This window comes from Sodiomyces alcalophilus, assembly GCF_042370955.1.
Source record: "Sodiomyces alcalophilus JCM 7366 unplaced genomic scaffold ACRALscaffold_5, whole genome shotgun sequence".
Taxonomy (NCBI): Eukaryota; Fungi; Ascomycota; class Sordariomycetes; order Glomerellales; family Plectosphaerellaceae; genus Sodiomyces; species Sodiomyces alcalophilus.
In genome coordinates this window covers 4,867,125-4,884,394 of record NW_027263536.1, presented here as the reverse complement: position 1 = coordinate 4,884,394, position 17,270 = coordinate 4,867,125, and the positions used below count along the sequence as shown (strand labels likewise).

At 39.6% G+C, this 17,270-nt stretch overlaps 1 protein-coding gene across 1 annotated transcript; it reads right to left on the bottom strand.

Annotated features, from left to right (window-relative positions):
* Positions 1 to 358: 358 nt before the first annotated feature.
* Positions 359 to 2,602, bottom strand: ACRALDRAFT_1064940 (uncharacterized protein). Its single transcript, XM_071017071.1, has 2 exons — positions 2,287 to 2,602; positions 359 to 2,235 (listed from the first exon to the last, which is right to left on the bottom strand). The coding sequence occupies exons 1-2, from the start codon at positions 2,437 to 2,439 to the stop codon at positions 472 to 474; spliced, it is 1,917 nt and encodes a 638-aa protein (XP_070874281.1). The 5' UTR covers positions 2,440 to 2,602; the 3' UTR covers positions 359 to 471.
* Between the last annotated feature and the right edge of the window lie 14,668 nt (positions 2,603 to 17,270).

Below are 17,270 nucleotides of genomic sequence, written 5' to 3'. Positions count from 1 at the left end.
CGAATTCCTATAAAAACAAATAAAATAAATAAACACACTCTCCTATACCTATAACGTTCCTTACGCGTATCGCTGTGTTTATGCTTATGTACATCGAAATACCTTGAAAATACAGCTAATTTCGGCTTATGGGGATGTAGTGGATCATTCTAGCCTAGAAGAGTTTGAGTCGACCCGGAAGACCGAACAGGGGGGGGCGGAAGACCGGCACTCTTGTCAGTACCGCCCCAGTCGGAATATCCGATTGCCCCAGTCGGATTATCCTCACCCTACAATTAATATCGTAGACTCGTGCCTTTTCATAGTCTACAATAAACACAAGTCACACTTCGTACGATGTTAGTGTCCTGACATTATGCAACAATTCACGCCATCGTTACGTTCTTATTGCTGCTGTATTTGACAAGTTGTGATACGTAGGTGGGCACATTACGCGCTATTTGTGCCTACGCCTTGTACTAATCCTCCACCCTAGCCCTCTACCCAAGAAGGCTCAACATAGCGGCAGACGTCCTCATAGTCTCGTAGAGATAGGCTATCTAGCAGCACGTGAGGAGTCGTCCAGAACATTTGCCAATTTGTTCCACCCAGTCTGTATGTACCTAGTGATCTCTCAAAGTACCATTTATTGACGGGATTGCCCCTCTTGCTTCTCCAACATACGCCGTTCGGAAAACAACTCCTAACCATGGCGTTGAAGACGACGTCCGCCACCCCGCCACTTCCCTGGCGATCCTGAAGAACAGCAAATTTATCCAGGTACGGCACCAGCCGCCCGGTCCGATACGCTTCCTCGGGAGTAAGGAAAGGTGGCTTCTCCCACGTCAGGATTGCACCCCCTTCGTACTCTCCTGCAACGATGACACCGGCCAAATTCTTGTCGACTCTGTCTAGGTAGTGTTGACGTTCAAGTTTTCGACCGAATGAATTTTCAATAAGAAACTGTAATCGCGGCAAGTCTATAGATGTGTCTGTAAGCTTCGCTCGGGGTTCTCCTGGTCGTGGTGGCACCCATGGCCCTTTGGCTGGGTCGGGATAAATCGTGAGGCGCATTCCGCGTTTAAGGACGGTTGTTAGATATGGCTTCTCATATGGCGCCCTGCCTTTATGGGCAATACGCACGCGTTGAGGTGGTAGGGACGGTGAGAAAACTGGCTTATCCGTGAGAAGGTTGTGGATCAAAGGATTTAATGGGTCGAGGGTCGCGACTGCTGATATGCGTTCCACAGGTCTCATTGCAGCGGTCGCTGGCGTAGTGATAACTGCCGCGGACGTTTCTGGGAGCACGGCGAGCACCTTCTGTGCAAGTTGGAGGTTCCTAATGTGCATCCTGCGTGATTCGTCGTCAATGCGTGCCTGCCCTCCTGCCTTCCTAGACCCCTCCCGAAGTGACTCCATGACGTGTTCGAAATCTTGTTCCAGATTAATGAATAGATGGGAAGACTCCGAGTTCACCAAGGGTATACCGCCGAGGGGGTCGAGAATGATGATGCGCTCAACGGATGCAACTTTAGATACGAGTGGGACTGAGATATTGTGGTAAGACGGCTCGCCACTGTCAGCTCCGGAATGCAAGCCCGAAAAATACTTCACGAGAGCTAGGATGGCATCATCCGGATCCACGACACTCACGGCGCCCATATCTTGATCTATGGAGATAGGGGGGATGATGGTTAGAGCCTCGTCGTCAAGCGCGCGATTGAGAGTATGCGGGAACCGGACTGTAAGACTCGACGGTATGAAATCTGACCCAGATAATGGTTTCGTCATAAAGATCTGGTCGAGTACCCTCGCACCGGGTGGCCCAAAATGGTCGATGGCCATTTGCAGTCTGTAAGTTTGCTGTCTGTAGGTATCCCTGGATGCAGCGAATTGCTGATGGAGAACAATGACACCAAGGAGACCCAATTTGCGCAAGTGCGATAGAGTTTTCGCAATTCCAGTCAGAGCCCCATCATCCAATCTTTCAAGCTGGCGTAGTTTGACCAAAGCTACATTGGGGGGTTCCTTTAGAGAACGACTAGGTTTGGGCTGCGATGTCATCGGCATAATATCGGTGGCGTAGGTGGTCGGTTGGATGTGTGGCAACGCACGTCGGACGCATGGTGGTACAGCGGACAAATCGTTGAGGCCCAAGTGAGTCTTTGACATCGGCGTCTGGGAGGCATATTTCTTGAGATATCCCTTCGCCTCACGTCTCGTTGTCGATGCCTGGAGAACAGACATGACAATATCCTGCAAGACATGTCAGGCTGTATATAGCACCGGGGGACCATGGATGGATACTTGTCTGTCCTCGGCCATTCTCTTCTCGCTTGACTTGCTACTCCATGGTGCTCTCATAATACAGTGATCCTGAATAGGTGGTGCAGACTTGAGGGGGTTTCGTAGTCGGCGAAAGCCCTTTAGTCGAGGTAAAGGATGGCCGCCTATGATCATGGGTGCCTGAACAATCTCAATATACGTCGAAGATGGAGAGAACGGGTATTAACTTGATATGATTAAGACCCCGTTCGACAATTTAATCCTGTTATCAAGTTTTCAATAAGAATTCTGTGAAAGTGACTTCGTAGCTAAGGCGCTAAAACGGCGCCAGTCTTTTTCTAAGATATATCTATTTGTACTCCGGATAAAAATATATACCTACCCGGGTTGGGGGGGGCTCGCGGACAGTGTCGTGTTTAGCCTAACCCTAGCATATCAACCCTGGTCATATTACGCACTACAATATATCGACACTATTATAACCAGGATCCAGGGTATCCAAGCTGCTTACTGTTTTAGGCCTCTACTATATTATAATATTACTCCTGTCCCTATAATTAGTATAGGAAGTGCCAGATAGTAACCAGATTAGTTAGCGTTTACGCCTAGATAGTAAAATAACCGGACAGTCTATCCCACGTTAATATTAATATTTAGAATATCTGTATTATTATCCTATTACCCTTAATTTCGTAAATATAGCCTTAGCCTAACGAACTAGGACTCAACTATTTATAAAAACAGCCTATTCAGGATCTTCATTGTATCTAATAAGTCATAACGTCTAGCAGGTTTATCCTATCTAAAATAATAGATATCACTAATATTATTATAACTAATAAAGGCTATAATATCGATCTTAGCTATACTTTCAAAAAAATAATTACTAACAGGTATTTTACTACGATTACCGCACAGCACCAGCATACCTGTATAGGTAACCAGGCGGACATACTATATATTATTATTAATATAATGCTTAGTGAATTCTAGACCTCGAACTAATTATCAAAATCATTCCATCCTATCACTATCCATCTCTCTACCATAGCTTCTTACCACGTTATTATTAAGTCATAATAGTTTATAAAAGTTAGAGCGGTCGGGCTTAAATAACGTAAATCGGGAATCCTGCTTAATTCGAAGTTAGTGAATTTATATCTCTTAGTGACTTAATCGTAGGATCCTTTACGTACCTACTAATAGGACGTATACAGTGGAGCGATAGGTATAAGAAGAATAGGATAGGTAGTTACCCAGGAGAATATCGGGCTAGTACTTATATTATAGTTAGTACCTAGATATAATCGCCTAGTATTAGCTAAATAATATTATAGTAACTTCTAGGAAAGGGTTAAGGAACTTATATACCGTACTTTTATTATTTACTAGGCCGTGATATAAAATAGAATAAGGTATCTTAAACTCCTAAGGATACCTATATAAGTTAGTAAGTATAGGTAGAATAAGGAACCAACCTTCGCACTATCTTTTATCGGGTAATTACATTGAATTTCTCGCTATATTATATAGTGAAAGTTCTAGGCTTAGTATCGTTAAGCGCGGTAGGAAATAATAAAAATTAATTAACGTACCAGAATCCTAGAATAATAGAAAAGAGTATCTGGGTAATAGAGATTAATAATATACCGCACCGCGGTCGATGCTCGGCTTTTAGTTTTTTACTACTTATAGAGTAAACTTAAAGCTATTATTAGTTAGCTATACGTATATATTTCACCGATTATATAATCAAAATAAGCGTTACGGGGAGCCAGTAAGACCCTATTAGAGGATAAGTCCACTAATATACTTAAGCGGCATAATAAGCCTAGTAATATTATATAGATACGGTAAAATAAATATAGATTAGTCTAGGAGCTAGTAAGACACTATTAGAAGACTAGAAGTCCACTAACGCACGTTAGCGGCAGCCGGTAATAAAAATCCAGAATAAAGCCATTAAGATATAGAAGCCAGTAAGACACTATTAGAAGACCAGAGGTCCACTAACGCACTCTAGCGGCAGCCGGTAGTAAAAACCTAGAAGCTATTATAACACTATTAGGGGGTAGCTAACCTAGTAACACACTTAAGCAGTAACCTAGCTTTACCATAGCGTTTATTAAAAGAAGCTAGTATAATAAAATTTAATAGCAGAAAGATAATCTAGAGTATGTCTAGTAGTATAAAGAGATTAGAGAGGCTAACTTAATTTTTTTACTAGGAAAGTTAGATTATAGGTAGAAAAGGGAAAGAGTAAGCCAGATTTATAGTAATGTTATAATTGAGGTAGGCAGACTAGGCGTAGATTTCACGGATCTAAAATAATCCGAGCTCTAGTAAGCTAAATTTCATAATAAGCGTATAAATAAATATCCAGGGAGCTTTAGTAATCAAAATCCAGGGCGATATAATAGTATTTTCTAGCTAAATAATATGTATATCGTAGGGGTAGTATAGAAGCGTTTTATCTACTCTCTATATAACCCACTCCTTACTTTCCTATAATACGGGTAAGCCGATAATAATCTTTTCCTCTATAAGAGCATAGATCGGGCATTATAGGATTAAATCTTATATTATAGGGCTAGTCGTGGCCGTAATAATAAGGAAAACCCGGAAAGTAGTAGTGAATTTATATATAAATATACCATTAATACGTACTAGTTACTAGTCTCGGATACGCATAAAGTTATTCACCGAAAAGCAATAAACCTATCGGTCTCTTATTATAAAGCTAATCTTTAAGAACCATCTCAGGGCATCACGACTTCCTTGTATAAGATTACTAAGATTATAGTCCTCCTAGTATACTTAAGATGATAGTAAATTAAACTTACTTAAATCTGCTTATTAACTCGGGAAAATTATCAAAAGAAGAGGGTATATCTAACTTCGTACTTTCTTATACTAAAGACCACTAAAACACTAAGGCCTAATAGACGATAGGTCTTCTACGATATCGAATATAGGTATATCCTTCTCCTCTTCGTCGATAATACCGATATATATCTTATTTTTAATCCTAGATATAAGCGTAGTATATTTAGTTCGGAAACGCATAAAAGCGGAATACACTCTTAGATAGTCAAACTCGAATAATCTGGATAGGCTAAACAGGGTTATTTTTCATAGACATTCTCGATATATAAGAATTAAGGCTGCGTTTCGGTGGTTTATCTTCGTGATATTATTCTTATATTCCTTATACTTATCTTCTCCCAGGAAGGTAAAAACTCGACGATAAAAGCTATACTGCTTCTGCACTTCCTAGAGATACAGCCCGATATAGATATTCGGAAGGCCTTTTATCTTATAATAAGTAAGTGCTTTAGATAACGCTAGCAGTCTTTAGATATCAATTACTTTATCCTCTAGTATAGTGAAATTAGATATTCTAGTCACTCTACTAACTTATAATACATTATCGGCTATTCTTATTCGTAATATTATGCTATCTATGATATTACCGTATTATAATATTAGTATATAAAGCATACCTATCTAGGTATAGGTTAAGCATAAATATATATTATCCGTTCCTTAAAGGCTTATTATACTATAATAGAGGCCCGAATTATTTATAGATTAAAGGGCAGATTAGGTAAGGCCTTAAGTCTTTCGCCCCGCCTATCGCTTTTGCCCTGAATAACCATAGATATATCTTATTACTAACTAAAAAAGTAACTAAATTGATTTTCGACCTGTCTTAATAATATTAGTAAAATCCTATCTAGAAACTTACGGTGGATAGCGTCCTATAACCTAGAGATTAGAGTAAGTAATATTCCAGAACGCTATAATAATAAGATCGGTAATAGTTATATTATTATAAATATTTACACTTCTAACGAAATTAGGAGCTTCGGAACGAATAGCCTCCGTAAAACCAGGAGATATACGTTAAATATTGAACTAATACCTTAAAACCACGGGTAGCAGAATCGATACTATGCTCGCCTTTATTATACGCTAGGAATCTATATATATAAAAGGGGACTAGATCCTTTGGAAGCCTAGTAGCAGAGGAATATATTAGAAAGCTCGGATAAAGTCCTCGTGAAACTTCGGAAGAATAATATAATGGATTAAAATTCTATAGGTATATTTAATAAGGCTTATAAACTCCGAGTAAGCGGTATTAAGAACACGGGTACGGTAAGGGTCTAGTGCAGGAGAAAAGGAATATATTAACCTAAGCAGCTTATCGTCTTTAAGAAAACTAACTAACTTTAGGGTTAATCTCTTTTTTATGACTTATTCCGCTTCTGCTTTTTCACGAACTGTCTATATGTAATAACAGTAGCGGCCGTTTTTAGTGATATCGAAGTTAAGATCTTAACGGGACTTATCGGATATTAGATACTCACGGTATAGTTTATTTACCCGCCAGGATAGGCAACCAGATATCTTTTACTATTACTTTATAGTTCCTAGGAAGTATAGGGGGAAGGTATAAATAAATTTCCTTATTCCACGAATTATAAGGTTATAACCTTTATTAAGGTGACCTAGTTATATAAGGCTTAAGAAGATCTATGCATAATCGGATCTAACGGCGCTAGGGTAATCAGGAAAACGCTTAATCTCGTTAAGCCTATATGCTTAGGGACAAAAGCAGGCAGTCCGTAAATACCGAGAATAAAGCGGTATATATTTCTATAAAGCCTAAATTCGTCACTAAAAAGTTTCTATAGTAAAGAGATTATATCCTGGCTATCGAATCGCTTAGTAAACCAGCTTCGCCCGTATATCAATAACTCGAGTTCGCCCCGGTAAGGATTTAAAATTATTAAAGGCCGCCACGAGGGGATTTCACTATCTATATATAGTAGATACTAGATAATATACCGGTATATATTCGGGATATAGTGAGTGTCTTTATCTATTAGATTAAAGGTATACTAAAGGAAGCTATCGACCCTCTCTAGTAGTTAAGAAGCGGGGAGCGTAATTTTATAGTTCTCGGTAAGGATTAGCTCTTATAGCAGGGGATCTAAGATATAAGATAGAAACCGTAGTAATAGGAATAAATCTACCGCCGCCGTTATCGATATAAATATAAACGAATATAGACTATTTCTTAGGTATACTAAAGATATAATCACTACCTCGGTTAGTATTTATAAGCCCCTAGAATAATCCAGGCTATACTAAACCACGCGACCTAGATAGTAGCTTGTTACGGGTTAACCCCTTGAAAGTGTAGTTCCGGTATAAGACCGGAACCGCTAACCAGCACGCAGAACCGACGCTCGGACCTCGCGCTGCCCTTACCGCGGATTCGTATAAACCTAGTAAATCCTATACTCTCTATAGACCTCTTTCCTTTCCTTTCCTTAATTCTAGCTAATATAATCATTCGGCCTTACTTAGTGCGACCTACCTATAACTAGCCGCTTATATAGCTAGAATTTAGCGAACCCCACGTGCTATGTTAGTATAGAGCCAGATACGAACGCGCCGTTAAGCGGCGGTGGTCCTATAAACCCCGCCGAGCTGGCTAAGTGGACGGATAGAAGGATCACCGAAGCTATTAATATAACGCTCGGTCCCTTATAAGAATAGATAGCTTAATAACGAGAGCTACTCTAACGACTTATAAATAGCCTTATAAATATCTAGGCCCCGTAATAACCTACCCCTAACCTCGCGCCCCCCTTAGAGGGAGTCCCTATAAACACGCCTACCGAGTCGGTGGTAGGTCCTCTAACCCCGATAACCTCTACTCCCCCCTAGATTATAGTCCTATAAAAACTAAGCGAACTATACCCGCTATATACTAAACCCCTACTATACCCCGCGAAGTTTAGTAAAAGATAAACGGAGTACGCTACCTAGTTATAGTAGATACGCGATAAGCTCCTACTAGATAAGTATTTATTTAATAACCGAGCCGAAATATAATACTATATTAACTTATACTTAGAAGGGAGTGCCTAGTAAGTGGTATTAGCCTTTTACGCCGCTAGGGGGCCAGGAGGTACCCGCGACCTAGAGTCGTTCCTTACCTACCTAGACCGTACGTATAAGGACCAGAGTAAATAGCCTTACGCGGCCCTCGTGCTATATTCCCTTAGATAACGCGAGGAGTAAACCTTTTTATAGTTCTTACCGAAACTCGAAAAACAGATCGCCTAAGCACGTAGTAGCGAGTAGGCAGACTTAGCGAAGATCACCTTCTTAGAGGGAGCCCTAAGCTAAAAGCTATATAGCGCCTTAGTTATTATAAAGTTACCCTATAACTATATAAGCTAGGTTATTAAGGTCTAGAGTATTGCCTAGAAGCTAGAAGGTCTACGCCTAACTAGCTAGAATATTTATATACTAAACCGAAACCGGAACTAAGAGACTAACGCTAATAAAAATATCGTGATAGGCGGGATTAATTAGGTCCGGCCCGACACGACTATAAACCGACCTCGTAATAACCGGGAGTGCTAGGGTTATAGGAAAAAGGGATATATCCGTATAAACTATAAGTCCCGAGATAAGGGCTCGAAGACTAAGGGCGCCCGCGTAGCGAAGGTCTAAGCCGAAGATAGCGATATCGCTATAAGTTCGGATAGTTCGGATAATAAAGAGTTAGGAAAAGAATAGCTCTAACACGAAAACGGGTATTAGAGCCGATAGCCGCCTTACGGTAAGAGTAGGAGGCGTTTAAATACCTAGCTAGCAGCAACTTAGCCCTAATATTAACGCGAGTAAATAAAAGATATATATATACTCTTATAGATACGGGTTATAACTACTACGCTACTATAAACGAACGCTTTACCTAAAGACTTTAGTTATTATTAGTCGATAAAAGAAAGCGATTACTAAAAGGATTCTCGGATACGTCTAAGCCGGCTACTAGTATCGGGATCGCCGCGTTTAAGCTTAAGATTAGCGGCTATATATAATAAGTCTTCGCCTATATAGTAAAAGGACTAGACTAGGACGTGTTTATAGGAAAACCGTGGCTAGAGTATAATAATATTATATATTACGCGAAGAATTATAGACTATACTATAGAGTCGCCGATATTAACCTATAACTAGTAGGCGAGGAAGAACTAGCTAATATATAAGCTATCCGCGAAGTAAGGCTAGTCTCGGGATTAGTGTTTACGGCTATAATACGATAAATAAAAAAGGGGTTAAAAGGAAAAGAAAGGGATAAGTTTAACGCCTCGATCTATGCTATTAGTATATAAGATATCGATAAGGCCCTTTATAAAAAGGAACTAATGGACCCTCGGGACTATATCCCTACGAATATACTATAAGAGTTCGGCGACCTCTTCGCGCCCGATAAGGCTAATAACTTACCCCCTTACCGACTAGGTATTAACCACGAAATCACCCTAAAACGAGGTCCTAATAGGCTCGAGCCGACCCTACTATAAGGGCCCCTCTACGGTATATTAAGGGAAGAGCTGCTAGTACTCCGGAAGACGCTTAATAACCTAATTGGGGGGGGGGGGGCGCGATATCGCTATTAACTAGCTACTCTTTAATAGTGCCCTCGCGGGCGTAACAGGCGCTATAACGGAGAGGAGATATCTATATGCACTCTATTAGCTACTAGCTAGCTAGCTTAACGCGAGGGCTTATTAAGGAACTTATAATAGTTAAGGGAATAAATAAAGGTATAGATTATAGATTAACGAGATAACTATAAGTATAGAATAACTACGCCGCGAGTTAGCGGAGAATAATATAGCCCTAGGCACGGAATAAGCGACGGAGCTTACTACTAAATAAGGTTATAGGCTTATAGAAAAAGAATTAATTATAAATAAAAAACCAGGCGAAGCTATACTTATACTATAATATTAGACTATGGAATATAATAAAAGCCTATAAAGCTATTTATTATAATAGTATATAAATAAAAAAGAAGGAGTAACTGGGCGTTTTTAGATATAAAGGGTAAGCGCTCGGCGTAACGCGGAATACTAGCGACTTAGGAGCGAGTTCGCCGTAAACACCGCGCGATACGAATATATCCGATATAAGGGAGGATACACGCCTCCCTCACGACGCGTTTAGGAAATAATAGGTTCGGCGCTTAGTTATTCCGGCCCCGGAGGAGAGGGGGGAGGGGGGTAATATTACGGGTTAACCCCTTAAAAGTATAGTTCCGGTATAAGACCGGAACCGCTAACCAGCACGTAGAACCGACGCTCGGACCTCGCGCTACCCTTACCGCGGATTCGTATAAACCTAGCAAATCCTACGCTCTCTATAGACCTCTTTCCTTTCCTTTCCTTAATTCTAGCTAATATAATTATTCGGCCTTACTTAGTACGACCTACCTATAACCAGCTGCTTATATAGCTATAAGTTATAAGGCCTGTTATTCTAACTATACCACTTAGTTTATTCCGACTATAGTTCTAATCAGACCTAATCTTCCTACTACCTTATTAATCTACTTTATATATCTTTAATCTTTATCGTTAATCTACGTCGTCAATCTACGTCGTTAATCTATATCGTTAATCTACGTCGTTAATCAACGTCGTTAATCTACGGAATAGGAGGCGGCGCGTTTATTATCTTATTATAGAATAAGATATCCTTAGGCGTGGGCGTGGGCGTAGGCGTAGGCGGCGTGGGCGAGGAAGGGAAGAGGCTCTACTACTACTACTGCTATTAGCTTCGAACTAATAGGCTTATCTATCAATACAACGCAATTAATCCGCGCAATTAAATTAATTAACTTATTAAAAGACGTTAGTATAGTTTACGACCGTAGTTACTATATTGGTATTCCGAAGAGTCTATCTACGTGCGTTGTGTATATAAACTATAGTCGGAATAACCAAGTGGTATAGTCGGAATAACGGGCCTCTAAGTTATAGGATTATTAGCGTAGTATAGTAAACGATATCTATACCGGATAAAATCCGAGGGGAAAATAGGGGAGCCGTCGGTAAAATAAAGAAAACGCCTAGATATTATCCTAAGAGATTCGCCCTAGACACGGGTATCCTATATCTCGGACTTATTATTAGTCGTGTTAGGGTGATTTAGCCTAGTAAGGCCGGAATAGTAAAAAGAGGAAAGGACCGGGGAACTTAGATATATCTCGAGGTAGTGTTTAATATCGCACGATATAACCTCTTCGATAATCTAGGCACACGAAGGTAGCTTTTAGGAACTAAGCTTTACTAATATCTTCCGAACTATATATTAAAGAACTTAAGTCCAGAAAGCATATAAAAGCCCGTCCTTCTTTTTTAGCAGTTAACGTAGCTCTTTGGCCAGTAAAGTTTATAGTATTTTATATAAAGCTAACTATAACGACCTGGATAGATTAACCCCTATAAGGAAAACAGAAAACTTAAACGCTATTAAGGATATTATAAAGGGTTTAGTATTATAGCGTACTTCCTTAGTAGGATCAGGGGGCAATATATATTAGAAAGACCTGGAGTCATATATCTTATTATTAACTATAATAGACTCTTATAAAGGAATACTGCGTTCCTATAAATCTAGATCACTATTATCGGTAAAATAATAATTATCGGTATTATTATTAAAGTCGTTTTTAATATTAGCGGGCACTATAGAAACTATAGTGGACACTTCGGGTGCATTTTCCTGCTCTGGCTCTAATACAGACTCAGAGTCTAGGTTATCTTAGATAAGATTTATCTTAATAGTACCCTACACATATTAGACTATTTCCAGGGTATCTACGCTAATATTTCTCTTATCTAGAAGAGTTCTAGAACTAATATCGCCGGCGCCGTTAATATCTATTATATTATCCGGGCCCGTCTCGAATTCACCGACGGTATCGCTTTAACCTATAGCGGCTTACTCGTTTAGCTAAGAGACGACTCTATCGTTTAAGGATAAATATTCGGGCGGTATAGTCGGTAACCGTTCTATAGCACGGTATAGAGGAGGGGAATTTAATAGCGATTAAGGGAGTTTAAGGTCGTTAATATCCGGTATATCCGGGATATTCGAATAATTAATATTATAAGGGGCAGGCCGACGACCTTAACGGTCTAGCGATACTAAAGGAAACCGCGGTATTATTACGCCTAATTATAAAAAAAGACGCTAAAGAAGATATTAAATTAGAGATATTGAATTAACGATATAATATTTACCTAACGTATTAGAACTCGGTAAGTGTTATATAACTTAATAATACGTACCGGCATATATCCCCGGTCGAACCTTCCCCTGATATCTAGAACTTATAATAGCATAACTAGGCGCCCGATAATATAACTGCCCGATAGTATATCTACTCCCTTTTTCCTTTCCTTTAACCCCTCTAAAATCCATACTCTATTATTCTACCTGGTTCGATATCGTTTCACGCTAGTATATCTAAACTGTAACTTCGAGCGGCCATACCTGTTTTATTCTATCTATATTCTTATTTCTCTATAGCTTTAACTTCACTATCTTAGCTATATTAGTCGATACTATAGCTACCGCTATACAGGAGTCAGTTATTCCTAACTCGTAGAGAGATACCACCACCCTATAAGGGGACAACGGGGATACCACTAATATAGACATAGATAACCTATTCTAAGATAAGAATAATAGTGTTCTGGATAATAATAGCTTTAACCGTTAGTTCGATAGGAATATAGTAAGTACCTAATATACTATATTATATACGTCTTCTACTAATATTTCACTAAGCCTAAGAATAGCAATCTCTTAGCTATAGTAGCAAGGCCTAATAATAAGCGGGTGTATATTACGAAGACTAGAGGGGAGTAGTCTAAATAGTTACGAGGATATTTTAAGGCCTTCGAGCGGGCTATAAGAAAACTATTCCTTATATACCTCGGTAAGTAAGTAATACACCTCTATATCGAGTAGTATTTTAAGAGCTTTACGGGTAGAGGCGAGACTAGACTTTAGACTCTTTCCCTAGCGGAGAAGAGATTTAAAGATAATATTAATACTTAGAAAAGCCGCTCTATCACTAACCTGATTATATAGGGCCCGACTAGGGAGCCTAGACGGATTAATATCCGGGCTACAGAATATGGCTGGATATAGGTCAATAACGCCACCCCTTATCTCCCCAAGTACCACAGCCAAGTTATATATATATCTTAAGTAGCCAATTAAATCTCTTATCAAAATACACAAATAGTCATTTCAGAACATCGATCTAAGGAAGCAATCAGTATCTATCTAAGCCATAAATATCGCCTCTAATTCACTTAATTCCGCCCTCTCTTTAGTTAGCCGAGTTTCCTCCTTAGCAGTCCTTAATAACTTATCCATTTCGCTCTTAGACTCAGGCGAAATAACCTCTAATCCCTGATCCTATAAGGACACCTCGGTAATCGTCTCTAATTAATCGAAGATCCTCGCCGATATACAGAGAGCCTGCGTGCCTGCCTTGTATTGTAGAGGGGCAGACCCGTGTTCCGGGTCTGGACGTTATGGATATCACGTGACCACGTACGCGGTCCCAGGGATCTGGTCTTATATACGGCTATTCTTCGGAATAGACCCACTATATCTAGCTAGCTTTTCGTCCGATCTTTCACGATCGTCACCTAACACCTATTATAATCATAATTTGCATTATCCTTCCTTTTCCGGATATCTAGACGATCCAGAAGAGCCGACCGTAGGCCCGCCTGCCTATCTATAGCTATTCGTTCCCCTGATTAGACCACTACCGACCCTTCTAGAGGCCCGGCGACCGTCTCCTCGGGACCCTTTAGCTCTAGATACGGACCCGTGACGAGCCTGACCCTTCCTTTCGGCTAGCCTATTGGTTGGTTGTTTGTTTTGGCCCTAGCGGAGCCGTTCTGCACAGTGACGGCTTCGCCTTTCTTCAGTATACTGGTATTAGAGTAGCCGGGGCTATTAACGGCGGGAGAGCGTTAATATTAATAGCATCACGCTATTCTTTTATAGCCGCGATTTCGAATACCGATAGGAGCCGCCTTATACTATTCTGGCCCTGGCCCTTCCTCTTCCCCGCGGCAGATATAATAATAGCTCCTTTTAGCCGGCTTTTTCCTTAAATTATTATTAGTTCTAGGGGGCCCAGGGTAATAGGCCTAAGCGTGGTACTAGTATTAACGCCGGAGCGATCCTATCGCTAATAAACGTTAAATAATACGATATTAAGCGGCTTAGAGCCGCGTAGGTGCCTAAATAGTATATACCGGCAGGTTAGGCCTATAGAGGTCGTGATAGTATAAGGCTAATAAGGCCCTAAGGCTAGATCTCGCGATAGATCCTTTTTATAGATCTTCGCTAGCGAACTAAGCTTAATCTTAACTTATTCGAGGACCTATAGGACGACCTATTAACTAATAAGGCTAAAGAGAACGCCGGCTATAGAAAACTCCACTCTATTAATTCGGCGGACCCTCTTAAGAGTTATATCCTCCTCTTAATTCTTCTAGTATAGCTTTAGGCTATAGAAAATAGTTACTAGGTTACCCGTGGATAAGTGGATATACCGCTTAAGACTAGTATACAAAGACTCGGTGATAGAGGTGGTTTGGTTACCGAAATAAGGTAATCGATTCACGAAGTAATCCATAATCTTCTTTTTCCAGGGCTTAATCCAGGGTAATATAGCGTAATTAACTATGTTTATAAGGTGCTTTCCCCGTTACTAGAAGTCTCGGAGTCGCTATATAAATATCTCTTCCGTTTAACTCTTAATCAAAGAGTTCTAGTCCTTTAAGAAGGCTTAGAAGGGGGGGTAACGAATAATCCGGCTATTAGTTAACTTAGTTAGCTTAAGGATAAACGCCTTAGTCTTTATAAGCACGTTTATATTAACGTACTAGTAATATAGAAGATTAGGGACTAATCCGAGATTTATATAGGATTTTAAGGCGTTTATTAGGGTAAGTTCTTAATCCGTGATAATATATCGCGGTAAAGAGACCCCGGTAACGAGGATATACCTTATTAGAGTCTTAAGAGCCTAAGTGTATTAAGTCTCCCTCTCTTTATCTAAGAAGACGATCGTAATCGAAAAGGCTCTTCGGAGTCGCGATATCCCGTAAAAATTAAGTAGTGGTATCTTAAATTTATTTATTTTATAGGTGGCGTCGATAATAAGGATATTAGGCGCCTATTAGAGTAGTGTGATAGCTGATTTCGGGGTAATAAAGAGGTATTTAATATAGCCTATAGTATCGTGACGATTATAGTAGAAGAAGTTATCCTTAATATTCATTTACTACTAAATTAGTATATAATTAGATAATAGCGGTAAAGGGTTATACCTTATAAAGCTATTATATCGGGGTCCTGTATATAAGCTTATTACGGCGGTACTTCCTAATAAGGTTTATAATATCGACTCTGGTTATATCGAGGGCCTACCGCTTTAGATTTTCTGGATTACGAAGCGTTATTACGATATCCCCGGGGCGAATACCGCTATTCTATATAGAGATAATCTTAAGCTTATATACGTTAATACCCTGCTTCCGGAACTACGGAAAGGCATTAGACTTAACCTAGCTATAATTATAATCTATACGGCCGTCGATAGCCTTAATAACCTAGTTAGTATCGCGACGGCGGAGGTTAACTCTAAAGGAATAGCCGGTTATCTGGGACGAGGTCTTCCGGCGTTTAGATTCGTGGGCCTAGGACTCTTGAGCCGTAGGAACTCTGCCTTTCCTATAGCGATACGTGATCCGGATTAGATTCCTAGCAGATAGATACTATTAATACTTAACGAGGCTATAGCCGTTTAAGAAGGCGTAAGCGATTAGGGCTTTATGGCCCTCGGTATACGAAGGAAAAGACTATTATAGTAGCTTAGATCCGCAGGGTCGATCGTGGTTAGTTATTATAGCGGTTAGTTGTATCGTAAATAGAGTTAAATGCAGTTAGGATAGAGGCGGACAGTCTAAACCTAAATTAGCTGAATGGAGATATATATGTTTAGATAACAGGTAGAATTTGCTACTCAAGATATATATATAAATCGACTGTGATATATATATAACTTAGCTGTGGTACCTGGGGAGATAAGGGGTAGTGTTATTAACCCATATCCAGCCATATTCTGTAGCCTGGATATTAATACGTCTAGGCTCCCTAGTCGGGCCCATTATATATTATATTTCCTATTATCCCCCTTTACTTTACCTAGGTACTAATATGTTATTATAAGAGTATATAAAGACGTTAATAAAGAAAGAGCCAGATAAATTTAAGTCCTCCTCGGAAATACTATAATATAGTCTCGTATAGCAGTATAGCCCTAACTAGTTTAAAGCCATATTTATATAGATAAAGAATTAGATGAATATCTCTCGGTTATTAGACAGGGTCAGGGCCTAGTATACTATTATTTATTACGAGCTATAACGTGTAGCTTAGACCTATTTAATCTAGGAGGAGCAAATCAAGGCCAACCGACCTATTAGCGGGAAGAAATATAATCGTGGCTAGGTATTAGAAAGATTCACTAATACAGGTATAGCTAAGCGCTGGCGTAAGTACCGAATTTCTATTATTAAGGATATCGTGGATAGGCCTAGACGGCCTAAGACTCGGAAATTTAAGATCACCGAAATCTCTACTACCGATAATAATAATAACGTATTAAAGCCGAACGAGGTTTTTTTCTAAAGGATTAGGGTTAATTCTATAAAGCTAGGAGATAATAATAGCGAGAATAATACTATTCTTAGTTAGGAAGATAAGCCGGGTCGGGAAATGTTTTTAGGCGTCTAAGAGACTAAGACTAGGGTATATATATAGGATATAATTATTTAGGTTATAGCTATCACGGTAGGAAAAGGCCACGATATATATAGAGTTCCGAGATTAGGTATTACTGTATATTTAAGTTTACGGGACTATAAATAGGAATATAATAAACTCGATATCACGGCTAAAGGCGTTTAGTACACTATACCTACCTATAGCTTCTATTACTTCACCGAATACGATATTATTTTTATATATTTATACTAGTTAAGATCTATGTCCGCTGGTTTTATATCTTTATCCTAGCACCGTAT